Source organism: Trichophyton verrucosum, assembly GCF_000151505.1.
Source record: "Trichophyton verrucosum HKI 0517 chromosome Unknown contig00997_1.f1.exp, whole genome shotgun sequence".
Taxonomy (NCBI): Eukaryota; Fungi; Ascomycota; class Eurotiomycetes; order Onygenales; family Arthrodermataceae; genus Trichophyton; species Trichophyton verrucosum.
Window position 1 is genome coordinate 62944 of NW_003315200.1, and position 25990 is coordinate 88933.

Sequence of the window (25990 nt, forward strand, 5' to 3'; positions counted from 1 at the left end):
GTCTCCTGTTTTATTTCTCTCACTTCTTTTGCTTCTCACGTTCAAGCGGCGTCCATGATATCAAGGCTGTGTGCCGGGTGAGGTTGGGGGGCTCTCTGGTCTGGCCGCGTGGTGAAACCGTTTCTCGGAGTTGTGTGTCTCTGGTTCGGTTGGCAACTAACTACTCACAAGACAGCCTTGTTTCTTGTCCTGCTCACGCCTTGGTGGCCAGTCCTCGCTGCATCTCTCCAGCATTCAGGCCTCCTCTTGAGCCTTCTTCAGTGGACTCTAACTAGGGTTGAAACCCTTTTTTCCAAGGAATAAACCTCGCTTTCGTCTCCGTTGTTTTCTTTGTTCTATTCCCTGCATAGATATCAGGCCAAACAAGGGCACGAGGGCACAAGGAACTCTGTGAAGAGGGAAAAAGAATAATCAAAATTAAAATCAAAATTAACATCAAAAAAACCCCTTCAACCGATGAGATGGGCTGTTGATTGAACCGATTTGGCCGTTTACGCACCAGCCTGGATATCCTAATGTTATCCATGGATCACTCACGGCCAAGGAGAGCTGCAATCCCCATCATAGACCCTTCTGGGCGGCCGGTGAATGTTGCCGAGCAGCTCAGGACACCCAACTTCTCCCCATACAGGTCTCAGTTTAGCGGACATCCCGCCAACAATTCTCGGGCCGTGCAATACCCAGCTCCAGTTTCGGCTCCAGTTCCGTCTCTAGCTCCTCCAACTCCAACGTCCAGCACCAAGATTACTACTGGACCTGCTCGCTTTCATGGTCCTCGGTCACAGGGATCCCTTTCATCATGGACACCACATCTATTTGCCCAGCCATACACCCCAGCATACCTGCTGGCCATCAATCGTTCTCCGGCTGTGAGTAAATATACTGTACCCTTGAAGACTATAGACTTCAATGCATACCGCCAGCAATTTGCTGGCAATCTTTTTCTTGAACCTGCCCCTTCCCATGCCATGCCCCCTATCAAGAGTGTTCCAGTTTCTGTGTCTCTCCACGTAACGAATTTGGTCCCGTCCACCTACCTCTACTACTTCGACGAGTGCCTCTTGCTCGAGGCCTACCAGCAGACCCTAGACCTAGCGCAACTGTGTCTTTATAATGTTCCTATTGCCCTTGTTGACTTGCAACGCCGCATATTTGAGATCAGAGTACCAGGGCTCAAGGATGATACTCCAGCCATCGAGCTTGGGGACACAATCCTTGTCCGCCAGATTCTACATTCTCCAAACCAGATGACAAGGGGGGTAGAGTGGCTTGCAAGCAATCAACCTACTCTTACTGGTTCTATCGCCCCAGGTTTCAATGGCCAGCAGCTTCACGCAGTAGTAGTGGGTGTGTCCAGAACCAAGGAAGTAGTCAGGTTGCGAATTGACCATTTTGACATGACTATCAACTCCGCATACTCATCCTGGCTTGCCAATATACTTTTCACTGTCCAGCCTAACCGTTATGTACCGCTTTGGGAGGCTCTTACAAGCATTGAGAACGGCTGGAACTGGCCACAGTCTTCTAATTATATTCCCGGAGGATGTTCAGGAAACCTTCAGGACGAGTCCAACTGGTTCCGCCATATGCTCTTCCCGGAGCCACATTATGGCTTCATGCAACATGCTCTACCCAAGGGCATCTTTGACCTCGAGTGGGTAGATCCGGACCTCAATTACGAACAAATGAAGGCTGTGGACTCCATAGTATCCAGGAACTATGGCAACGTTCCTTTCTTGATCTCTGGCGTCCCCGGTTCCGGCAAGACAAAAACAGTCGTGGAATGTACCCTGCAGCTACTAAACTGCTCCTCAGATATCGAACCGCACATCCTACTCTGTGCGCCTTCTAATCCCGCTGCTGATACTCTAGCTACTCGTCTTGCCCCCCACTTGAAACCGGGAGAAATGTTCCGTCTGAACGGATGGGCAAGGACCTTTGCTGAGGTGCCAAGTGCACTCCTACCATACACATACATAGATAACGACATGTTCTCTCTTCCCGGATTCAAAGCTATGATGGGATACAAGGTTATCGTCACTACCTGCAGAGATGCAGACATGCTCGTCAAGGCCCGTCTAACCAATCGCGACCTAATGAAACTTGCATGCGAAACCGTGGCTGCAGTTTCGTCCAAGGTTCCTGTTAAGGCCGAAGACATGCTTCACTGGACCGCTCTACTGATCGATGAAGCGGCCCATGACACGGAACCGGCAATATGTATTCCGCTAACGGTAGTGGCCAGCCCATTGCCTATCATCCATGAGCCTGCCCACAATAAATCGAGCCTACCACTGTTTGTCATGGCAGGAGATCACTACCAGCTAGGCCCTCGGATCCACAATTACGACACTTCCCTCTCCATCTCACTCTTTGAGCGACTCTTCTCCTGTCCTTTCTACGCAGATCATCTACTATCACGTCGGAATGCAGGGCCGTACAAGAAACTCGTGCAAGAGATGCTCCCGATCCAACGTCCCGCATTTACCAACCTAACTCGTAACTATCGCTCACACCCTGCCATTCTACCCGTCCCTTCCGTCTTATTCTACAGTGACACCCTCATCCCCTGTGCTACCCCCGCTGATCCAAACGGGCCCGTTCCAACTTGGCCTGAGTGGAAGGACCCTCACCGCTGGCCAGTTCTTTTCAGCTGTAACTCCTCTCTAGACAAAGTAGAAGAACTCCTCCACAGGTCCGCAGGGAATGGGGTATTCAACCCTGGAGAAGCCTATTTGGCGTTATATTACGTCAAGTCACTCCTTCATCATTCCGACCAACTCAGCAACGACGCCTCAGAATCAGTCTCATCCTTGGCCATCCACCCCAAGGAGATTGCCATCATAACCCCCTTTAGATCTCAAGTTGCGCACCTCAGACACGTGTTTCGCTCCCACAGCCTTCACTCGGTCAACATCGGTCCGCTGGAGGCATTCCAGGGTCTTGAAACCCGCTTTCTCATCATTTGCACAACTCGCACCCGGCCTGGTGAACAGTTTGTAAAGCAAGACCAAGCCCTTGGTTTGGGTTTAGTAGGTGAAAAGAAGCGGTTCAACGTTGCCCTGACCCGAGCCAAGGAGGGGGTCATCGTAATAGGAAATCCAAATGTCCTTGTGGATTCGGGCAAGGATGAAACATGGCGAGAGTTCCTAAGCTACTGTGCAAGGAATGGATGCTGGGCAACTGAAGATAGCCCCAAACTTGAAAGAAGTGGCCCTCTTCTCCAGGAGTATGAAGTTGGGTCTGCACAAGAAAACACAAACAAGAGTGCAAGATGGTGGGCCAAGAAACTCGCCGGCGCCAACGTTAAAGCCGATAATGAAAATAATGACAATAATAACAGCCAGGACAATGATACCCCAGACGCTGGCGATAATGAAACAGGAGAAGATAATAACGATGATGACAATGACTCTACTAATGACGCAAGTAATGCAGATATCAGACTCTCAGGGTATATCAGCAGGTTAGAAAGAGCCCTTCTTTACGAAGAAACGACCAAAAGCAATGCAAGGAATGGGTCCCAGGCCCTTGAATATACTACTACATTAGGCCAAGGTGGTGCCGTTCATGATAGTGCGCCCGACGACTATGACTCCGCGATGTGGACGGCAGGTATTGCTGCCGAGGAGGTTCTTAGGGGTGCATTGGATATTTGATTTGGGCTGACTCGATATTGAAATGAATTGGCTCTCTTGGCCTATTACAAATGCTCTGAACATACTGGTTGTGTAATAATACATACAGTACTACATACAAGGCTGCATTAGATGGCATTCTAGCTTTTTTTTTCCTAGATCTGCAACTAGTGCTATTCACAAAACTTGAATAGTATCTGGGTTTTGAATGATAAAAACTAAGAACAAAAGTTTCATTGCATCAGACACGCTGCCTGCAGGTTACGAAGCCCTGGGAAAAAGGTTAAGGGAAGACTACACATCATGGATATAGAACAAAGCTAAGAGGAGAATACAGCATGCACTTTTTAAGAGGGAGGAATAATTAATAAGATCCGGAAAGTGGTGAAATTCTAATACATCCTCTCTAGAGCCATAGCTAGGGTCTTTTATAAAGAGATATCCGGAAAACGAAGCAGCAACAACAAGCAACAAGCAAGCAGCAAAGGTGCCGGGTCAAGAAGAACATACCACCCACCAAACCGCCCAACCTACCCTGCCCTATGAATGCATCCGCGTCTGCACCGGTCCGATGATTGTAGTATTCCATAGTTAACCCGGCTATCCTTGAAACTCAAGGGAAACAACGACAAAAACAAACATGCCAAAGAAATTGCCCATCCGCTCCAGATCCGATCGATATGCAAATTGCTTAAACAGAGAAACAACAACAAGCAGGTAAAAATGACAACGTATAAGTGAATAGAGTGATAATAGAAAATAGAAAAGGGAAATAAATTAGGGACGGGGAAGCAACAGGCTATATTAAGTGAAACGATGGAAATCGGCAAACCATGGAACGAGGCCGTATATTCGTGCATTCATCTCACGTTTCAATCGGGTCGGCATTAACGTTCATAATGTCCAGCGTAAGATTGTCGTCCTTTCCTCACAAGTGCGCCAGAGCTTTTACCAAGCCCAATGTCAATTCTCTTCATTTCTTCGCTTAGTGCGTCTAGATTACCTCCCATACCACCATTGGTATAGGTGTCTGAGCCGGGATGAACAGGTACCTTAGCTGGGATAGGTGGGCCACTTTGTTGGTAGTAGTTGGAATGGGAAGGGGAATGCAAGTGAAGAGGACGGGTAGAAGGGCAGGGAGAAGGCGAACGCCGGTTCGCTTGGGATTGGGCTTGAGCCTGGGCCTGGGCTGCCTGGCGTGCGCGATAGTGAGGAGGAGTCATAACATTCGCAGGCGAGGAATAGTTCGAGGAGAAGCTTTCCCGGTGAGGAAGTGGGCTGGTGCTCCCTTGACGAGATGAAGAGGATGGACGGTCCGTTGCGCTATTGGTAGCAGTGCTCTCATTGCTAGGACTGGATGATAAAGGAGCATACGTGATACGTTTGGGAGGCCTTGCTGGGGGAGTACCGCTGCTTGACTGATACGAGTTCCTGGAAGAGCTGGATGAAGTGGCCGCTCGGTCTCGTGCTGTTGTTACTCGAGGGCCAACAGTATTTGTGTGCGAGGTATGCTTGAACCGAACTACTACTCCTGGTTTCTTAGGCTTTCGCTCTGGCTCAGGCGCCCAGGTATCAAGAGGAAGATGGTCAGATGGATCAATGACTCGACCGTCATTGCCAATAATGGGTCCAAGAGCACGCAGTTTATCGACTTCATGCTGACGAGCAGCTTCCATGGCTTCCTCCGGAGTTTCGTACGGTGATGCAGGCTGTATTAAAGCCGAAGAGAGAGAAGCATTGGGATTCAGCGTGTCGTATGAATCTGGACCAAACGGTACCCCCTGAAGGGAATCTGGGTTAGCAACCGGGGGTGGCTGTGGGCTCAAAGATTTGCGGGCGGGAACTTGTCGAGGGTCAGGCGAGACGGATTTGCGCTCTGGTACGGGTGAGGGAGATGCACGATTTGGCGTTTGCTGAGGTGGAACATGGCTCTGTCGTCGGGAAACTCTGTTGTCTGCTGTCGTTTGGGTCGGATGGTCGTTGATATGGCTTAAGTGCATCGAGATATCGCTCCGGCGCCGGGCAACAATAAGATCCGAGCTTGAATTTTGTTGCTCAACGCCGGCAATGAGAGAGGATGGAATCGATTCACCGCAAGAGGTGGTTGGTCGTTCTGAAACTAGTGCCGACTCCTGGGGTTGAGCAATGGAATGATATGATGGTGTTGGAGAGGTGGAATAGGTCTGCTCATTTGGAATCGGCGAAGTACTGTACCTTCTGTTGGCGGCGGCGTGAGGAGAATAAGCAACATATTCTTGATGCATTTCTCCAGTTGATCGATGGGAATTTCTAGAATCACCGATACTGAGCTGTTGCAGAGCTGGGATCGACTGAGAGCGATGTGCTAATTGGAGATCCATAGCTTGAGTTGGCCCCAGCTGTGCTGGACTCGGTTGCCTCCCAAGCCCGTCACGGTGGATTGGGGGTGGCGGTGGAAGGTCGTGCTCTTCATCTGCTTCATGAACTTGTGGCTGCATATGGCCATAACCATGGCCTGTATAGCCGTGACTGTTAGCCGGATGGTACTCCAGCTGTCTCATGGAATTTCTCAAGGGACTCTCCTGAAACACGTCATTTCTAGGCATTGAAGAGCTGTAGTGATGATGAGCACCAGAGTGGTTGGCGGGGCTTTGTGTGAGCTGTAGCTGGTGAGGCTCGGGAGAAGGACGATGATGGTGATATCCGTCCGGAGTACCATGTGTAGATCCCCTGGAAACTGGGGGATGAGAATGCTGACTACTTGGTCGAGGGTCCGAGCCAACCGATTGACGAACAGTCTTCCTTGGCGGTGTCTCGTATGGGCCTCTGTGGTGACTCGTAGGAACAACAGCTTGGGAATAATGGCCCTCCATATGCTGGCCATGGTGGCTCTGATGAGACTCTAGGCGCTCAGGCTCACGGTAATAGTCGGCTTGTGGGTTGCCGTATGAATGGTTACTTGATGCTGACACGGAAGGAGCTGGAGCTGGAGCTTGATGCTGCACAGGCGGTTGAGAAACTTCTGGCTGGGAGTATGCATTCTCATAATCACCATGGTAGTGTTGCTGAGGCTGATGAGGATGATTGTGTTGATAAGCTGGTTGAGGTTGCGTAGGGGCAGGTTCCTCCCATTGCCGATGCAGGTCATCTGGCGTCTCATAATGTCGAGCAGCGCTGGGGACGACAGCATGCTGTACTGGCACAGGCTGAGCCTGGCTGGCATGGGGTATGTTGCTAGGTATCTGTTGAGGCCTAATGGGGACACTGTGGCCAGGCTGTGCGGGATGACCTGGCTGAACTGCTGGTTTAGGCGACTGATGGGACGGTGAGGGGGCCGAGCCGGTGGGATCAACTGGCAATGGTCTCCGCCTAGGCCCTTTGGTTCTCCTAGAGCTAGGCTGAGGCTTCTGTGGGGCAGGTATGCCCTTCCTCTCAGCTTTCTCGGCAGCAGCAGCCTCCTTTCTTCGCTCAATGACTGCTTCGTCCTTGGGCCGAGTGTCGTAGTACGTCAGCTCCATTCTCAATTCGCCCGCATATTTTCCCTTGCACTGCAAATTGTGCCACAAGTCGTTCTGCCCGCCACCGGGTACGATAACGTTCTTGAGATCCACCCAGGTTTCTCCAATAAGGTCTGTCTTTTTGTCATCATTGAAGACAGAGAGCTTCAGCTGGTAATAATCGGGCGAGGAGTGAACGGTGAATCGCAGTTCTTGGTCCCTATACCGTGCGATTAGCATCTATACAAGAAAATGCAGCTTTCCACCTTTGTAGTCGAGAGTGGACCGTGGCTTCTGCTCATACCATTTGGGAGTCTGCCCGCCTCTCATATCCGTCTCTGTCTTTTTCGCCTCTTTCCCCAGCCGCGCAGCACAGTAGGGATTCTGCTTCCCCATGGTCTTCCTGTTCGGTAGGTTCTTCGCGCGGTCGATAACGGCGACCAGCGTGCCAATTTCGGGCCCGTCAATAGACATGTCGGCGTATATCCCCGCGGTATGCTGGCCCAGGGCCAATTTCGTCGCAGTTGTTAACATGCTGGGCGGAGTTGAATGTTGTCGGTTAAAAACGAGGGCTATGACATGGTCAGCAGATCATCCCCTCCCAGAAAGCAAAACAACAACAAAAAAAACAAGGAAGAGGGAGTTTTCCAGAGGCAGAAACGTTCAATAACAAGGAACATAATATAATAACGGCAGAGGAAGAGCATAGCCTGGTTAGGGTACGCAAGAATATCAATGGACAAGGGTCGGCTAGGTGACGTACCACAACAGCTTCCTTGCCTAGGGCATTATCTAGCAGCATATATAGATTGGATGGCTCCAGAGTATAACTGTGCCGCCAGCTAGGGACAAGATGCACGGCAGATAAGCAAAAGCAAGACAAAAAGAGTGAAGAATAGCCTGTATCCAACCAGAGAGAGTGTGTACAAGTTGGTAGAGAAGAAGAGCAGACGTTGTTTTCTTCCGCTTTCGTCCCTTTCTTGCTTTTTGGCCTGCAAGAAAAAGCAAACTTTTGGGCAGTACACAAGATGACTAAGCTAAAGTTTAAAAAAAGATGGTGGCTGGTGGAAGGCGCGACCAATCAGGTTCTTTCCCCTTTTGGGTGGCTGGGACGGATCACGTGTGGGACCCACTTCAGCCCTACGGTCACGTTATTGCTTAGTAAGAGATCTGCGGGTAAACATAGCGCCGGAGTCCGATATAAAAAATTATTTTTTCCGCAAGAGTAAAAAACGACCTAGAAGGCGGAAGACCCGTGGAGGAGAAGAAAGAAACAGTCGAGAAGCGGGCGGAGACGAACAGGTAACAGTGAAGGACGGAAGCTCAGGGCATGGAGGAATAGATTTCTGCGTCCATATCCGATACACCGCTTATCAATTGAGCTATACGCGGCTTTATTCGCTGCAATGGCTGCGCCAGTCCTGCCCCTGCCGCAGGTGAAGCTACCCACCACTCCCACCACCCGACTCACTCCGGAGCAGCTATACTGGCGATCTTTCAAGTCCCTTCTGCTTCTGTCATCTCCCTCCAACACGCCGATAACACACATATCCCAGCCACTTGCGCCCACGTCCTCGTCATCGGCCGCCGCTATCCAACCGCCAGATATTTTCACTGTAACAACGGGTGCGCGGGTCCAGATCTACTCCATCAGAACAAGAAAACTGCTCAAAACTATTACTCGGTTTGATGATAACACACGATGTTCGGACGTACGGTTTGACGGCCGTGTCCTGGTCGCTGGAGACGAGACTGGAGCCGTACAGGTTTTCGATATCAATTCCCGGTCGATATTGCGGACATGGAAGGAACATAAGCAACCAACATGGGTAGCGAAGTTTTCGCCGTCCTGTGCTACGGATTTGTTGACTGCCAGTGATGACCGGACTGTTCGACTATGGGATCTACCTACTGAAATGAGCGTTAGGAGCTTTGCGGGACATTCAGATTATGTCCGAAGCGGCACATTTATGCCCGGCGCCCAGTCATCGAACTTGGTTATTTCCGGCAGCTATGACCAGACGGTTAGGCTATGGGATACTCGAGCAGAAGGCCGGGCAGTGATGACGTTCAAGATGCCTGCGCCGATAGAGAGCGTGCTGCCTATGCCTCTCGGTACGACGGTCCTTACCTCTGCGGACAATCAGATTGCTGTCCTGGACGTAGTGGCTGGGAAGCCACTACACATGATCAGCAGCCATCAGAAGACAGTCACTTGCTTGTCAGTGGCCTCACAAGGAAGTAGAGTTGTCAGCGGTTCCCTCGACGGCCACATGAAAGTCTTTGAGACGACTGGCTGGAACGTTGTTGGTGGAACTAAATATCCATCCCCCATTCTCTCCCTGGGAGTAATCAGCTCTGGTCCTCAGAGAGAGGATAAACATATCGCAGTAGGCATGCAATCCGGTGTCCTTTCAATCCGCACCCGACTGTCTGGAGAGCAAAAAGCCCGTGAACGGGAGCGAGAACGAGAGATGAAAGCATTACTCGAAGGGAAACTAGAAGAGCATGACCGCGAAGTTGCAAAGAAGAACAGGCTAAAGGGTAAAGGTAAAGGTTGGGAGAAACGGCTACGTGGAATGGACTTTGCTGGTGACGGAATTGATATCGTCATCGATCCCGAACAAGGGGGAAAGAAAAGGCGCAAGCGGGAGAGTGCATGGGAGAATGATCTACGGAAGGGCAGGTATAGCAGCTCGTTAGACAAGGTCCTTGAGGGAGGAGATAAGATCACCATTATCACACTACTCACTGCCCTTCGGCATCGTTCTGCATTACGGACCGCTCTGTCTAACCGAGACGAAACGTCGCTACAACCTATACTGAAATGGGTATACAAAGCCATCCCCGACCCACGGCTTGTTGATTTAACTGTTGAAGTTTCTATGAATATTCTGGATATCTACTCCGGAAATCTTGGCCAGTCAGTGCATATCGATAACATGGTACGTAAGCTGCATCGGCGAGTCGAGGAAGAGGTTGATCGAGCTCAACAAGCGTGGCAGACACGGGGGATGCTAGATATGCTGAAAGTATGACCCTGTCAATCCTCGTTCCGCCTTGCGAGTCTATATTCATATCCTGGATTTATACATTGGTGATACACCCTGGCTGTTTGGCGTTGCATTATGATATTGTTATTCATGTAAGGAGTTTGTTGATATGATTTAAGGGGTACAAAAGTTCTTAACTAGTGCTCAGCCTTTAATGGTTCCCGAATAACCTTGTAAAACCCCCGGACGGGGGCTGAAGCCAATTTCTCTCATCATACTTCCATCCTTCAGCCCCCTCTATGACGTGGAAAGCATACGCAAACCTTGACTTGTCACTTGGGTTATTCTCACTCTTATGCAGAACGTTCCCATGAATCAACACGAGAGAGCCAGCCTTGATCTCCACGAGTTCATAATCCGACGCATCAGGTACATAATCTTCCTTCCCTTTACTCTCCTCATCAATGGCAGCAGGCAAGTTCGGTCCATCCCACGCCACAAAGTCAGTCCCTCCGGCATCTTGGGAACCCGCATTTGACCTCACGAATCTTTTCCTAATCCTGCCCGTCTTGTGACTACCCTTCCAGAATCCAAGAGTTCCATTCTCCATGTTAGCATCTTGCAGCGCAATCCACCATCCAACAGCAGATGGTGGATCCGTATATAAGAATTCTGAATCCTTGTGGCTGGGTACCGGAGCGCCAATACCTGGCTGCTTGCAAATGACCATGCTCTGGAGCACTCGAGGGTCACGAAACCCCAAATCCTTGGCTATTGCTGCATTCCGAGCTCCTACCGGGCCGGTGTGAGTTGCATCTGAGAAAGGTTTGGACAGAGAATGTATCGAGTGTCCTATCTTGTTCACCGAGCGGTTTTTAGGCTGTAGTAGCTTGGACGGGTCAGAGGGACTGAATGCGCCGGGCTCGAAAAAGAACCGGATCTTGTCGTTGGATGTAAGGAAATATTCATCTCCAACATGCTGAGATTTTGACGAGGGATCATCTCCCGTAGTAAAGCGGGTGAGAGGATGGGTATTGATGTCAAAGTTCTCTAGTAGTTCGTTTGTAGTATCGAGCAAGGAGTTGACTTGGTCTTTGTCCAAGAAGTCGGGGATCACGAGGAAGCCATTATCATGGAAAAAAGTGGCCTGTTCGGCCGTCAAGCCAGGAACATCAACTGTATTAGCCATGGCTGTCTCCTTTGCGCTCTGTATATTGAAGCTGGCACGAATAATTGACAGGATCTCGACGTCGATTTATATGCACTTCGATCTCTCCACCGCTCCTGGCCGAGGCTCAACAACTGCGGGGGACTCCGGCGCTATGCCTAAAGTGGAAAAACGTAAACATAAAATTGATCATTAAGCGGAGTAAGTCCGATAGAGAACAATGGAAAGTAACGCCTTGGAAGTATGCAAAAAAATGAAGAGTGGAATGCGACAACAGAAGGAATAATGAGAGAACTAATAGAATAACAGCCATTTCAACCTCCGATAACATCAAGTATGCCCTCAACAGCTTCTCCATCGCTGTCCGACTTCCTTTCAGCCTCAATAATTCCAATACCAGTGACAACAATCATATCAAGATGCTGGTCAATTTGACTTGGTGGCAGTAAGACAATAATTTCCTCATTGCCCTTGTCATACTTTGCAATCACGTTGCGTTTCTCATCCACTAGCTTCTGTTTGCTGCTGAACAACCCATCTTCCTTCCATTGCAGCTTTCCCATGCTACGAGTATGAAATTTGCGCCCGGAGGCCAGGGGATCAGGGCGTTTCATTGATGTATCACATCCATTGATTGAGACGTCTATTTTAGAAGAAAGGTCGTGAAATGTGATTGTACCGACAATTTGACCCGGTGGAAGTTGGTAGTTGTTGAAACTTTGGAAGTAGGATTGGTTCTGCTGCTGAGGTGGCGGATGATAAGCTTGATTGTAGGGTTGATTGTAAGGTTGATGGTATGGTTGATTATATGTTTGACTGTATGGTTGGGGATATGGCTGGTTATAGGGCTGGTTAAAATGCGGCGGTGGTGGGAAGCCATACGGTGGAGGCTGCTGGAATTGCATGGGAGGCGGCGGTGGCGGGTGACCGTTAAACGGCACACTGTGTTTGATCACTTTGGCATGGGGCTTCGACTTTTTATTTATCTCGGCCGTGTACATGGGGATAGGGTTATCACCGCAGGTAATCCTATACGTCCGGGTCTTCTTGTCCTTCTTCGCGTCAACTTTTAAGTGAACCCCGTCGGCCATAGCGATGTATGTGTATAGAGTTAGGTATAATGAGGGTGTGGAAATCAAGCAGAGACAAGTATACTATTAACGCGATAGTTGCAGTATAATAGTATGGGCAGTGGTAGAGATAGTAGTAGATTGTTGGAAGGAATCCAGCAACCGGGGAGTCTCGACCAGCCATTTATGTACAGCGGCCCGAAGGATGATCTTCGGTGCAGCGCCAGCTGAACATGCCCTGCTTGCGCCCCACCAACATCAAAATCGGTATCATCAGCCGCCCGAAGCCAAAGGAACCCATAAAATCTACCAAATCATCGACTCCTTCGTTGCATCAAAAGGCGCTTGGAATAGGGGAAGTCTTGGCGAAATCTCCAATAAATGGCCTAAACAGGTCTAGTGCCATATCTTTGACCGTAAAGGGAAAAGCGCGCGTTTAATGCTCAGCCTCGCGGATGTTTCAACTTCGTGTTAATATCAACATCCAGGCCTTTCTGACATATAGGCACAGACGTTTGGGCAGCAGTTGAGGTATATCCACTTGGGTTACATGTTCAGCTGTCGGTTGGCAGTCTGACTCTTCCACGGGAAAATCTAGACTGCAGCCGGTCGACGAGAGCTGGGATACCATAAGTCCAGTGACATAGCATACCGGCTACAAAGCCCAGCCCATCATTTTTAAACGCGACCAGCACTCCGATGGTAACAATCATCACGGTCCATCTCTTCTTCCGTTCATCAGTATCTAGGGAGGCTCCAGAGATAGGTCCAGTCAGAATGCCTCTGTCTTCTTGCGAGCGCAGGTCCCAGGCTGAAGACGTGTTCAGCGACTCGCCCACACTGGCTAGCTCAAGCCCTGCTGCAATCACCATCACACTCAAAAGTGCTACGGGAAATTTCGCCAGTAGGTCGACAATGGTGTTGCCAAACAGCAAACCGACCACTACCTTGACAAACCCTAGAAAAATGACACTGGCCCCAGATCGAGCTCCAAATCGATATTGGGCTGCAAGACCACCAGATCCATGATATACTGGCATGGAGCCAAACCAGATGCCAATTAGGTTCATGGCAGCTACGCTTAGTCCAATCTCTGTGACCGTCGGAGTCTGAATGTCTGGTAGCAGGTCGGCTGCAAGATGCACCACAGCAATGACAGAGTTTAGTGTTGTAAGCGGTACTTGACCAACTCCAGCGTCAAGGATACCAGTATTCCAATCCAGTAGGCTCGGTACAGTAAGCCACGGCCTCCAGAAACGGAAACCAGGTAGGATACCACCTTCCGACACAGCTAGTCGTATAATGGCAAATACCAGCCCCAGAATAAACACAGTTAGTCCATAGGGAATGCGCCGGTAGACATTAGTTATTACCAGGCCAACAAAGGCAGCAATCATCCAGATATAATTGTCCGCCCATGATGGTTGAATCCACGACAGCGAGCCCTTCAGCGTAACACCGGCGGATACAACGAGCGATAAGCCAGCTCCAACTTCTATCCCCTTAACAACTGGGATAGGCACTACCCCAGAAAACCAGCGCAGAGCTCCCGTCACACTAAAGAGTAAGATGCAGATAGCCACGAACAGTCCAGCTGCAGCAACCTGGCCGGCAGTGTATTTCCCCGCGATCGCCACAGCTGCGATGGCCTTCATCGGCTGGACGGGCAGCGGAATACCAAAAAATAGGCCCGTAAGAATATTCCATATTCCTGAAAATACTAATGTACTCGGTAGTGAGATTGAGTCGTTTATTGTCAACGCGATTAGGATAGGCAGAAAGGTTCCGAGATCCCCAACCGCTCCGGAGATCTCTGCAAGCGGACGTTCCCGGAACGTCTGCCAGTTCTGGCTTGCAAAGTGCCGGATGCGCATCCTACTCCGCATTTCTCCTCGTGGCCTGGGCGAGTTGAATGAGTAGGGCTCAGTGTGGTCCACGGTATTGAAGACAAAGCAGAGCTAGAGGTCTGGAATAACTGGAAGAAATACAATGTCGGTCTTGTCGATTTCAGCGACGAGTGTCGTTCATGGGGTCTAACGTATCCAGGGCGGCTGGACCTTACGTGGACGCTTGAATGATAAGAGTTCGCGAGGACCGTTTGCTTGTTATTACCTCGGTCAACGTGTTAGTACAAGTAAAAATAGAGAAAAGGTGTATAGTATACAGTTATTTCGCCTGCAGGGACTATAGCACTGAGAGCCGTTGGTTTTGCCGTTCAGAAGCCTGGAGCTGACCCAGAAACTGCTCCTCCAGCACTTGAGGAGTTCAAGTTGTGATGGTTGAAGTCCACCCGAGGGAAAACAAGGTTGCGGATATGACTAAGCGAAATATTATGTTTGTTACTAATCAGATGTGCCAAGAATTCATCGTGGCTGTGCACTCAGTTGAGATTGATCAAGAATCCCCAGTGCTTTTGCCCATCTTAGTTATCCTGTAGCAGAAAAAGTCAGAATTTGGCACTCGGAAACCAATATACCGTATCAACTCGGAAGATAGTATAGAAATTATATACAAGTATGATCTCCTTCTGCGTAGTAGTCTATTTTTAGATAGCACCTGTACTTTATTAATAAGCCTAAACTTTAAATAGTTCCTGAATCACGTGGAAGGAACAACCTCCCATATTTCTGGGGAACCTTTAACGCCGTCACCCTCCTTCGCATACCACGGGAATCCTTGGAGTTGCACAACAGAAAATGGACCCAGATACCCCTCCACCCACAGAACAGCCTGGTGTGCTCAATTACCTTCTGAGCTTCCTGTTAGTCGGCTTAGCATGGGGATTTACAACACCCTTTATCCGCCGCGCGGCAGTCGATTTCAATGCGAGGAACGAAGCTAAACAGAATGTTAACCAGCCTGATACGAGACACGGCGGGCAATCGTTCCTCTCGGTTCCATGGATAAAGGAGAAAATTGTCTCTGTATTCTGGACGGTAGTGAATCTCCTGCGCACTCCGGCATATTCGGTTCCTTTATTGATTAACTTGACGGGGAGTGTGTGGTTCTTCTTACTGGTTGGAAAACATGGTATTCACTCTTGGATCTTTCTTTAACTGTTGTATATTTGCAAAGCAGCTTTCTAACATTGTGGTCGATAGAACTCAGTCTTACAGTCCCAATAACGAATTCAGCTGCATTCTTGTTTACAGTCCTGGGGGAGTGGTACGTTGAAGGCAAAGTTATATCAAAAGGTGAGTATTACAATAGAATGCCTGAATATTTCAACTAATTATAAATTGTAGAAACTTGGTTAGGGATGATTTTGGTCCTTGGTGGAATTGCTCTATGTGTGCAGTCCAAACTCTGATTTATACAGCCTCTTATTTTCTTTTCTTCGGGAGTTTCAATACCCGAGGCATTTATAACGTATCTTAAGCGACTTACATTCCCTTATCGTCTTGCTGAAAGTATGAAGAATGGCTAGGTAGGATGGCGGACCCCTCCCTTGCCTGTACAAACGAGTATGAATACACAACCGCAATCCTTCGTTATAGATAAGACCCAGACTGGTCTATTCATGATTCTTTAAGAATATACCAGATTTCACTTCTTCAAAAGCACAGCTCGCCATATCACCGACAACTGTTTGAGTAATACCTGCAGGTACTCTTAATAATACGGCCAAACACGACGTATCTCCTCCAGAATAGCCTGGTGCCCGCGTAACGTGGGGTGGAACAGTCGTGCAGTGCTCGGCGCAAAGGGTTCCCGACCACCATTGGCATCTATACTGTCGTTGAAGCCACGCATCGTTGCCTCAGGAAACTTTGCTTTGACAATTGCCATTCCGCACAGCGCTCTCTCACCCCAGTCACCGGAGAGATTTGACTCATGCTCGCAGGTCTCAATATCAACCTCGTCATCAGGGACAAAGCTTCGAAAACCGACATCGAAAAACCAGGTGTCTTCCCCATTGACAGGCGGCTTTCCTGGCTGGCAGAAACGATGTTTGACAAATCGCGGCGCCCGGTTAACCCATATCACTCTGTCATCTGATCGAGCCTTGATGATCTGACCAATTCTGTCATTCAGCTGATTGGAAATATCATTGATTCTCTTCCTCAGCTCGACCGAGAGATACTGGTGCCATCAGCCAGGCCAGTAGCTCAAGGTGTGTTCGTTGCAATCTTTTGTCAGTGCATCGTCGAAAAAGGCACTATATCCTGTTGCAAGGACTCTAAAAGATGGGGAGTCACCCTTTTCTACCAGTAAGTCTAGCATTGCGTTGTATCCATCGGCAAACTGGCTGCTGGCTATAACTGCACTGGCAAAGTCTAATCTATCCTCGCACGAGCCCGAAAATGGGCCGTAGAAGTTATAGATGCAGGCATTGAGGAGGTTGAAGAAACCAACATCGTTTCCACCAATAGATAAAGTTGCAACGCTTGCATTCTCGACTTTCTCAATATATTCTGCCACTGATCTGTGCAGCTTTCGTTCAGCACGGTTCGTGTATGTGTCTAAACCCAGCATCCTGACTCCTGAGCATGCTAGGAACTGGAATTCATGGGCCTCTGGAAGCAAGCTGCTCCGGTTCAACAAGCCTGGATAGCTGTCGGCAAACTGCCAGCATTCACTGCTGATTTCAGGGCCTGCACCTACTCCAGCTGCATATGAATCTCCCAGGGCAACATATTTTTTGATCTGTGTGAGGGGAACTAAACGGCCTGCGTTTTCTTCAACGTTTATCTGGTCAGTATGTATACATAGTTTGTGGTTGAATGGCTTACCACCAGCGAACACCATAGAAACAATACTCGTCAGCCATAAGAAGAATAGATAGCCATAACACGACGCCATTCTTTAATTAAGCTGAAATTATCCAAGGAGTTGTCGATGGATGCATTGTGTTTGCGTGAAATGTTTTGGTCGCGTGTGTCAATGAGAGCTTCCCCCTGAATCTCAGACGCTCTTACCCCGATGCCTGCTGTGACTGCAACAATAAAATGCATTCCAACAATCAGAACACTACACATAACTAACACCGACAGAAGAACATCGTACTGTATTCATGGTTTATCATGTCTATATGTTACATGAAGACGTCAAGTCGGACTCCATGCAATCCCGGGAAAAAGCGACAAAAAACAAACAGAACCCTTCGAGCCCCCCTATCCATATCCATATCCATACATACATGCAATTATATACATGCGTTCCCGCAAAACAAGGGGCGTAAAATGACGAGGCAGAAGATAGGAAACGGAACAGGGAAAAATGCAGAATTACGTTTCTTACGTATATCATCAGGCGTGGTATATCGAGTACATGAAGCCGTTAACATACCACCTGGCATACATCGGTGGAAAGTGGGGGAAAATATACAAAGAGGAATAGAAGTCAAGTAAAAGGGAGATAGTCTATGTCTATACTCCGCGGAACTATAGAAATAGTTAGTATTGAAACTGACACGAGTGAAAAGGGGGTAAGCGGGACATACCATTCTAACGACCAAAAACCACATTGCACCGACGAATCTGAACAAGGATAGGCCTGCAACACTCCATAATACGACGGCCATGTAGATAATGCTCCTTTTCTGGGAGTTATCTTTGCTGTTTGCGTCGACTCTCTCTAGGCCGGCGGCACTCAAGACCACGGCACCAAGCGCAAAGTTACAGAAGATCCAAGCGAGGACGACAGCACTTCTGAAACCCTTGTAGTAGTCTTCTTGTTTCTCAGATTCAGAGACAACACGCGTCTCCTTGGGTGGTTTGCTGGCGAACTTTGCGAGCTCAGCTTCGTACTGGGCGTTAAGATCTCCATCATCCTGAGGGATTTCAACATCAACTTTGCCACCTGGTTTAAGGTGTGCTGAGGGCAGTTTTTCAGGTTTATCGTCTCCCTTGGTACCCCACGTAATGTCATGGGTGTTACAGAAGGCGTAGATATTGAGGACATTGATATATGTTGGCGTGAGGAGGAGATATTGTAGGAACTAATTTGTATTAGTCGAGTCTCCCATCTGTAGTAAAAGGTGGGGGAAAGAGACTTACGCAAGTGAACATATGCCATGGATCGAAGAAGAGGATGGAGGCCAGGAACCAAAAGACATAGGTAGTCAGCAAAGAGACGAAGATGGAGAAGAACTGCAGGTTTTGGAACAGTGTAGCGAAGGTGAATTTCCCTTCACGAGCCTCGTTCTGTATTGACTTGACGGTGACGAAAATGGCTGCAAAGGTGAGGTATATCATGATCATGCACCAGAAACCGACCATGGTCATGTAGAACTTGTTTGAACCCTGCGGCCTATTACCCAGCGCAAGGACGAAGCATGTCACAAGCGTAGCGAGATACAGCCATTCGAAGATAACACCGAGGATACTGCCTGCTTTACCTAGGAGGTCGGGAGTACCTAGAGAAGCAGTGAGGATACGGAAGACCAGGAAGAAGTTGCCCTAGGAAGACCAGTTAGCAAATGATTTATCAGGTCAATTAAAAAAAAAAGAACACATACGATTGCAAACCAAGCGAATAGGAGGTTGATAGTTTGGCATATGAATTCAATGATGAGCATGAGTTTGCGAGTGAAAGAGTGATTACTCCTGCCGACCTGGTAGAAGTGCAGGATAGCATACACAGCAGCAAAGAAACTGCCGTTAAGCCAACGTCTTCGCTGCAGGATGAACTCGGGCATACGATCCGGCACATCAGTCTCACCAGTTGCACTCTTGACGTACTGCAGGATCCACTGGCAGTTACGCTTGGTGACGAGCTCGAAACATAATATTCGGTCTTCGGCGAGGTACATGTTTGCAGTGAAGACGCCTGCATTGGCGCCATGCATCTTCTCACCGGCAAAGTATTTCTCCAGTGGCCCCTGGCCGTTCTTGTCATTCTGTAGCGCAACATATCGGTACGCGGAGAAGGCACCGGGAAGGACAGAAATAAAGCCAAAGGCAGACTCGAGTGGCTTGTCGAGGATATTGGACATCTTGTACTCAAAGTTTTGACCGGCAACGAGCGGGTTAAACAGTTTCTTGCCATGGGACAACATGACCTTGATTTCACCGCAGGCACCACCGCACATGGGCTCGAGGTCAAAAGCACGCCAGAGCTGGTATATACTTCGCCCGCCTGGTTTTGTTCCAGCGTCGATAAGAACACAGATATTTGGGTCGAGGACACGACCAAAGGCTTGGAAGAACCATCTGTGAGAGTTGATCTTCTTCTGGTTCTTCTCTTTGAGACAGAAGAGGAGCTGGACCGGCATTCCCGGCCGCGGCTTGAGAATGACCTGGGTTCCCTTGACCTCCATGCCTATCTGGGTGGTATATTCGTAGATGTGAGCAGTGACGTCTTTGCCGTTAACCTGCTGCTTGGCAATGCCGTCTTGGTAAACACCGAGACCGGCAAGGACAGCTCTTGTGCGTGGATTTATCTTTGCACGACCGTCTGAGACGATACAAACGACAATCTTCTTCCAGGCTTCTTTGCCCCATGTCTTGCTGCTGGTGCGCGAGCACATGTACTCGATGTTCTTGAAGACACCGGCCATTGTTCGGGCGAAGAGGAACTCGTCTTCGTTGTACATAGTGACAACAATGAACAATTCGGTGTGTCGTGGTTTGGCAAACAGCCGCTGCCGCAGTGTGAACCGCTCTTGGTAGAAGTCTGCCGGGTCGCAGGTAGCAGCCGAGTAGCGCATATGAGTGAACTCGTCTCTCTCCGGGGGTTCGGCATGGTTTATCTGGCTGAGAAGCTTTGGTGGGATGGGACAGTCGAGGACAAGGTTGCCGTTGAACAGCTGGACCTCTCGAACGGTCTTCCACCGTCTGATGGGCGCCGGACTGGGCGTGGGAGCCACGTTCAGTGCCATGTTAGGGTCGTCTGTGTAGCCATCTGTGTCCACCGGGTGAGGTGTATGCGAGAGATCGAAGTTGCTCGGTGTGTATGAGGGCTCATGGTGCAGTATAGGCACATGGTCGTCGTACTGTCTGGGAGGATAGCTCTGGTGCTGCCTGTCGTAGTCGTCTGGGGGAGTGGCTGCGGGCTCGTACGGCTGTGTATAGTAGGCATCATGATGGGCCTCCGGGGACAGGGCCAGGGGACCCGTACCTGCAGCAACCGGCCTGGGAGACGGTCTGTATGGATGCTGCTCTTCGTAGGCTTCGTTGTGGCCGTATGAGTTTTGTATGTTTTCAACGGAGTACTATATAGAGCAGCAATGTCAACATCACGAGCCAACAACCATGATCAAAACCGGCACACGAAAACAAACTCACGGTAGGCTGGTACTGCAGTCTATCCGCCGAGGGCATCTCCAGATGTGTCATGGGCTGCTGCACCGGCTGATGAAAGGGGTTGTCTTCGAGCTGGTATCCGCCCTGGTAACGCCTCGACGGCGACGCGGGCTGGTGAGGATTCATCGAGGGCGACAGCGGCTCCTGCTCGGGCTCTGGAAATCATGTCAGAGAGGACGAACGAAGGACGAACAAAACGACGAAGGGAAGATCGCAGGCCGTTAAATACGAAGCACCAAGCTTGCGCGAAACAGCTTGCGACGACTTTGTTCAGGGATTTGGGGCAAGGGAGCTCACCGTGAAGCCGGTTGTAGGCCATTTTTTGCCGGTGGTGCAGATGTAGCTAGTTTAACAAGAACAAAGCAGACAGCTCAGAGAGGAGAGGAGAAGAGAAGAGAAGATCTATTTAACGAGGGACTAGAAACGATAGTAAGCGAGCGCGAGGCTTGCTCTTCGTCTATCTCGCGGTCGCAGTGGCTGTTCTGCGTCTGCGTCTGCGTTTCTGCGTTGCTTTCGGCGTCTTCACTGCGTTTTCTGGCTCCCACAGCGCAAAAAAGCCTTCGGCTGCGCCAAGTTTGCTGGTCGACCAAGCAACGCGCAGCTTGTGGCGCAGGATCTAATTATATACCTACCAGACACCGGGTCGTCGTCTAGGTTCTTGGTACGAAGATAAGCAGATAGCGAGCAGGTAGTAGCCGGTGAGTGAGTGACTCTGGGGGGAAGATGGCAGCAGGCGGATGGCTGATGTTTCGTTGACAGGTGGTTGCTGGCCAGGTAGAGACGGCGACAAGAAAGACATCTACAGAGACAGCCAGCGTGTGACAAGCAAGATGACAGACGTTTCGGTGCTGTTCGTCTGCCTGGGGAACATCTGTATGTGACAGATCTGCGGGACAACGATAACTACGTCGATTGTGGACGGTTTGACTGACAGGACAGGCCGGTCACCCATGGCCGAAGCCGTCTTCAGGCACATCGCCAGCAGCAGGGACGGCAAGACGGTGACCTTCTCGAAGCTGGACTCTGCGGGGACATGTGCAGCGCATCTTCACGACCCTCCGGACCCGCGGACGATGTCGACGCTGAAGAAACACGGCATCACGGACTTCACACATGCAGCCCGCCGAGTCAGGACGTCCGACTTCACCGAGTTTGACTACCTCATCGCCATGGACCAGGAGAACTACGACTCGCTGATGTACTCCCGCAGCAGAGTCAAGGAGGAGGGGAAGCTCGCCGAGGTGAGGATGTTTGGAGACTTTGACGCCGACAGGCTGGCCGGCGGCGGCGGCAGAGGGGAGAGCGAGGAGGTGCCTGACCCTTACTACGGAGGCAGAGACGGCTTCGACCGTGTCTATGACATGGTCACCCGGCTGTCCAACGGGTTTATAGACTATCTGGAGAAGAAGCATGCCGTTGATGCCGCCAATTAGAAAATCATTCATGTTTTTCCCCGTATAATATCTTACAACCCCATAGCATCATTCTACATCCTTTTTAGACGCTTATACTCGCTGCGAGATCTGAATGGCAGCTCGACAACCCAGCCTGATGACCCCTATAAGCGGTTCGTATGGTCTGGCTTCCTTTGCATCGTTCTCGACCGCATGATCCAGGTGCTCCAGCTCCTCGTCCCTGATCCGCTTCAACGTCTGCACCAGCTGCTTCAGCTCGTCCGGAACCACCTCCCCGCGGGCCTCGGCGTCCTCCATCCAGCCTGCCAGAACCCGTATCTGGTCGTTGTAGTGCGTCCCGATCTCTGTCTCTACGGCTTCCGTGCATGCCATGGCCGCCTCCCGGCCCATCACGCCTGTTGACCACCCGAGAAACGTGGCTGCGGCCTGCCAGACGGGGTACATGGCCGTTGGGCGCACGCGGTGGGATGCCAGCATCTCGGTGAAGACTGAGAAATGGCCGGCTTCCTGGTCGTACATGTGTTTCATCAGCGGGCGGAGGTGAGGGTGCGAACGCAGGACGGGGGGGCTCTGGGCCGCGTAGATGAGGGTTGCGGCCAGCTCGCCGGCGTGGTTGACTCGGAGGGCGCTGCTCAGGTACGCCTTTTGCGATTCACTCAGCTCCATCATCTTCCTGCCGCCATTGTCGTTGTCTTTGTTGCTGCTGCTGCTGCTGCTGCTGCTGTACCGAGCTTGTATCCTGTATGTTGGCTGCGCGCTCGACAGACACCTCCGGCACGCCGGCCGCACGCGGGACACCAGCCCAGCCATTTCTCCTCCAGTCCGCCGTCTTACGCCCTCTTTTGCCTTTCCAGCGTCTCTTCTTCTATCTCTCGTCTTCTGCCTCTTCCTTTTCCTCTCGTCTTTCTCGCTTGTTTTGCTCTGCTTTTTCTTCTCCAGCTTTTTTTGCTTTGCTCGACGTCAAAACTAAGCTCATCACGTGATCCATCCTTTCAACTGCAACTTTTTTCGTGGCGAAAAGAAAGACGAGAAGGAAGCAAAAAAGGCGAAACGAGCGAGCGAGAGTAGCATCAGCAGCGGTCATCGCCATCAATCAGCAGGCAGAAGTCGGCGTATAACAAGAGGGACGCCAGAAGAAACGCGCGGGAAAAAAAAAAAGACTGGAAACGAGGCCGCTCTCTGTGGTAGTCCAGCGGGCGTCTCCAGCTTAACTAGCAACACCGCAACACCTCAACAACCGCCCTTTGACCGGCGTCCTCAGCAACACAGCAGCAGCAGGCAGCAACACACGCCCGGATATCCTCCGCCTAGCCAAAGACTTCTCGTGTCTTCTGCCTCGTTCGGTCGGCTTACGGGCACAAAGGAACACAAGACAGGAAGCAAAAAGAGGAACACTCGCGCCTTCGCCATGGCTGACCTGGACGCTGAGCTGCTCGCCCTGGCGGGAGGCGATGATTCTTCCGACGAGGAATCTCCCGCCATCTCGCAGCAGAAGGACAAAGATAAAGGGCGCCAGGCCTCTCCTGGCAGCTCATCTTCCAACGACCAAGACGACGACGCGGACAACATGGGTCGCAAGGGGGTAGCCCGGCCGGTCAAGCGCCAACGCAAGAGAGCCAGAGCATATGACGACGAAGAGGAAGAGGGCGAGCTGTAAGTCAGCTCCTTTTTTTCACTGTTGTTGCAGGTCAATCGATATATCATACAGGCCTCTCTACTGTCAGCGTTTTCACGCTGTACCCTTCTACCACGATACCCCTCAGCCCAGCTGCCTACAATACAATAAAAGATTCTGCAGACTGTCAGCTAACGAGTATATAGATCCTCTTCAAGCGTTCACTCTCGCCGCTCCCTTCGATCAGCATCCATGTCCGAATCAGAGTCAGATACCTCTCCTCCTCCCGAAGAGAACCAGGGCCCCATCTTCCCTTATGAGAAGCTATTCTACTCCGCCAAAGACAAGAGTGAAATCATGGCCCTGCCTGAAATCCAGAGAGAGGAACTGCTATCAGAACGAGCTCAGCAGGTCGACCGCCATAACCAGGACATTGCCCTCCGTCGTTTGCTAGCCAACAGAGAGCGAGAGGAAGCCCGTGCCGCGGCCAAGAAGAAACGCAAGGCCGGTTCAGCTGATTTGGAGGACAGCCAGCGCAAGAGCTCACGCAAGAAGACGGTTCTCGGCGGACGCAAAGTGGGTGAGCCCTCAGATGCGATTGAAGCATACAAGCGTCAAAGAGAGCAAAAGGGGAAGCGAGATGAGCAGCGTCGGCGTGATGCTTCTTCACGAAAGAATAACAACGCCAGCAGCTCTCCTGCTCGAGAGGCAGATGATCGAGACGCCAGTGGTGAAAGTGAGGTCGAGTGGGATGATAAACCCCAACGCAGGAGTGTCTCACCCCCGCGTTACGATCCCCCAGCTGAACTGCGGGAGTTACAGCGTGCCAGAATTGCACGCAGCAACTTTGCCCAGGTCTGTTTCTATCCTGGCTTCGATCAGGCTATCAGCAACTGCTACACCAGAGTCAGCTTGGGACCAAACCTGTCAACCGGAAAACCGGAGTACAGAATTGGTCTGATCAAGAGTATGTTCATATATGTCCCCTCCGAGGTCTTTAGCTCGTGACTCTTTTGCTAATATTGCTTAGAATTCANNAAGGACGTCCGTATGCTATCGAGGGTCCGAATGGACGCAACTTTGTTACCACTCAGTACTGCCTTCTGGCCCATGGTAAAGCTGAAAAGGAGTTCCCCTTTATCGCCTGTTCCGAATCCCCCTTCACTGAGGTAGGTTATATATCAATGAGAATAAGAATACCATCGAGGGTAAAACTGACATTATTAGGCTGAGTTTAACCGCTATCGGAAAACCATGGCAGTGGATGGCCTCAAGATGCCCACAAAGTCCGCTGTCGACAAGAAAGTAGCAGACATCAACCGCTTGCTGGCGCACGACTTCACTAAAGAGGAGCTCGAGGAGAAGCTTCGTCGCCAGGGCACAAACGACAACAAACAGCTCATCTACAACCGCATCCAGCTTGAGCGTCGCCGCAACGAGGCCATTGCTAACAAGGATGAGGCAGCCATCGCAGAGTGCGATGCTGAGCTCGCCCGCCTGACTGGCCCCAAGCTCGCCTTTGGCACCACACTGGTCAAGCCACGCCCTAACGAGAAGACGCAGCAAGAACGTCTCGCCGAGCTGAACATGCGCAACCAGAAGCTCAACACCGAGAATGTGCGCAAGGCCCAGCTGGCCGAGCGTAAGGCAGCAAAACTAGCCGCCGCAGCCGTCGCCCGAGGAGAGGCCGTCGCCGACCGCTTTGCACGTGTCAAGACCAGAGCGAGGACGTACTACGAGTCCACGGATGGTCATCTCGTCCCCGTCAAGCCCGAGGCCGCCATTGCTGATCGCAGCCGCGCCATCACCCCGACCACCGCCAGTAACAACACCGATGCCACCAATACGCCTGCCAACGGAACCACACCCCGCAGCGTTACTCCGTCCAAGCCAGCCACTCCAAAGGTCTACAAGGGCGTCCCTGTCATTCGTCACCGGCCGACAGACGAGGACAACATCGCTGCCCTGGACTTGGACATCGACATCGAGATCTAAGCTTTCATACGCTAACTACCAACTCTTTCACACCTGTATCACCATGATCTTTCTTCTGCTTCTACCCTTGTATCTTTTTCTTTTACATGCGCGCTCGGAGTTATAGCGACGGAGAGGAATCTGGCTGGGTCTTTCTACACATCTCTTTATGCTTGTCTTTCTTCTGCTTTTTACTGAATAAATAATTACAAAAATGACCTAAGTATTTTGATGGCTTCTCGTTCACTCGGCCAATCACTTCATCACGTGATAGAATAGATGTCACTTTTAGGTTTATTAGTAAGCCATGGACCCACTTTAAAGTCAAGTGGTCTGTGCATGATGATCGAGGCCCAAAGAGGAAATAAAAGACGCCGATCGCCAAAAAGCTACAT

At 50.5% G+C, this 25990-nt stretch overlaps 12 protein-coding genes across 12 annotated transcripts; 4 read left to right on the forward strand and 8 right to left on the reverse strand.

Annotated features, from left to right (window-relative positions):
• Window positions 1-524: 524 nt before the first annotated feature.
• TRV_07339 (uncharacterized protein) lies at window positions 525-3659 on the forward strand (the record flags this gene model as incomplete). Its single annotated transcript, XM_003018603.1, has 1 exon — window positions 525-3659. The coding sequence occupies one exon, from the start codon at window positions 525-527 to the stop codon at window positions 3657-3659; it is 3135 nt and encodes a 1044-aa protein (XP_003018649.1).
• Window positions 3660-4525: 866 nt separating this feature from the next.
• Window positions 4526-7648, reverse strand: TRV_07340 (conserved serine proline-rich protein; the record flags this gene model as incomplete). Its single annotated transcript, XM_003018604.1, has 2 exons — window positions 4526-7334; window positions 7419-7648. 2 exons carry the CDS (start codon window positions 7646-7648, stop codon window positions 4526-4528), a joined length of 3039 nt encoding a protein of 1012 aa, XP_003018650.1.
• An 872-nt stretch (window positions 7649-8520) lies between these two features.
• On the forward strand, window positions 8521-10152 carry TRV_07341 (uncharacterized protein; the record flags this gene model as incomplete). The annotated part of the gene is made up of 1 exon (XM_003018605.1): window positions 8521-10152. The coding sequence occupies one exon, from the start codon at window positions 8521-8523 to the stop codon at window positions 10150-10152; it is 1632 nt and encodes a 543-aa protein (XP_003018651.1).
• Window positions 10153-10318: 166 nt separating this feature from the next.
• Window positions 10319-11296, reverse strand: TRV_07342 (uncharacterized protein; the record flags this gene model as incomplete). The annotated part of the gene is made up of 1 exon (XM_003018606.1): window positions 10319-11296. One exon carries the CDS (start codon window positions 11294-11296, stop codon window positions 10319-10321), a length of 978 nt encoding a protein of 325 aa, XP_003018652.1.
• Window positions 11297-11589: 293 nt separating this feature from the next.
• Window positions 11590-12276, reverse strand: TRV_07343 (uncharacterized protein; the record flags this gene model as incomplete). Its single annotated transcript, XM_003018607.1, has 1 exon — window positions 11590-12276. One exon carries the CDS (start codon window positions 12274-12276, stop codon window positions 11590-11592), a length of 687 nt encoding a protein of 228 aa, XP_003018653.1.
• Window positions 12277-12899: 623 nt separating this feature from the next.
• TRV_07344 (uncharacterized protein) lies at window positions 12900-14219 on the reverse strand (the record flags this gene model as incomplete). Its single annotated transcript, XM_003018608.1, has 1 exon — window positions 12900-14219. The coding sequence occupies one exon, from the start codon at window positions 14217-14219 to the stop codon at window positions 12900-12902; it is 1320 nt and encodes a 439-aa protein (XP_003018654.1).
• Window positions 14220-16437: 2218 nt separating this feature from the next.
• TRV_07345 (esterase family protein) lies at window positions 16438-17148 on the reverse strand (the record flags this gene model as incomplete). Its single annotated transcript, XM_003018609.1, has 1 exon — window positions 16438-17148. One exon carries the CDS (start codon window positions 17146-17148, stop codon window positions 16438-16440), a length of 711 nt encoding a protein of 236 aa, XP_003018655.1.
• A 566-nt stretch (window positions 17149-17714) lies between these two features.
• Window positions 17715-20717, reverse strand: TRV_07346 (chitin synthase I; the record flags this gene model as incomplete). Its single annotated transcript, XM_003018610.1, has 5 exons — window positions 17715-17729; window positions 17789-18286; window positions 18345-18746; window positions 18806-20500; window positions 20574-20717. The coding sequence occupies 5 exons, from the start codon at window positions 20715-20717 to the stop codon at window positions 17715-17717; spliced, it is 2754 nt and encodes a 917-aa protein (XP_003018656.1).
• Window positions 20718-21541: 824 nt separating this feature from the next.
• Window positions 21542-22024, forward strand: TRV_07347 (low molecular weight phosphotyrosine protein phosphatase, putative; the record flags this gene model as incomplete). The annotated part of the gene is made up of 1 exon (XM_003018611.1): window positions 21542-22024. The coding sequence occupies one exon, from the start codon at window positions 21542-21544 to the stop codon at window positions 22022-22024; it is 483 nt and encodes a 160-aa protein (XP_003018657.1).
• Window positions 22025-22096: 72 nt separating this feature from the next.
• On the reverse strand, window positions 22097-22816 carry TRV_07348 (uncharacterized protein; the record flags this gene model as incomplete). Its single annotated transcript, XM_003018612.1, has 1 exon — window positions 22097-22816. One exon carries the CDS (start codon window positions 22814-22816, stop codon window positions 22097-22099), a length of 720 nt encoding a protein of 239 aa, XP_003018658.1.
• A 55-nt stretch (window positions 22817-22871) lies between these two features.
• Window positions 22872-23090, reverse strand: TRV_07349 (uncharacterized protein; the record flags this gene model as incomplete). The annotated part of the gene is made up of 1 exon (XM_003018613.1): window positions 22872-23090. One exon carries the CDS (start codon window positions 23088-23090, stop codon window positions 22872-22874), a length of 219 nt encoding a protein of 72 aa, XP_003018659.1.
• A 324-nt stretch (window positions 23091-23414) lies between these two features.
• Window positions 23415-25616, forward strand: TRV_07350 (uncharacterized protein; the record flags this gene model as incomplete). Its single annotated transcript, XM_003018614.1, has 4 exons — window positions 23415-23659; window positions 23828-24588; window positions 24741-24790; window positions 24849-25616. 4 exons carry the CDS (start codon window positions 23415-23417, stop codon window positions 25614-25616), a joined length of 1824 nt encoding a protein of 607 aa, XP_003018660.1.
• Window positions 25617-25990: the final 374 nt, after the last annotated feature.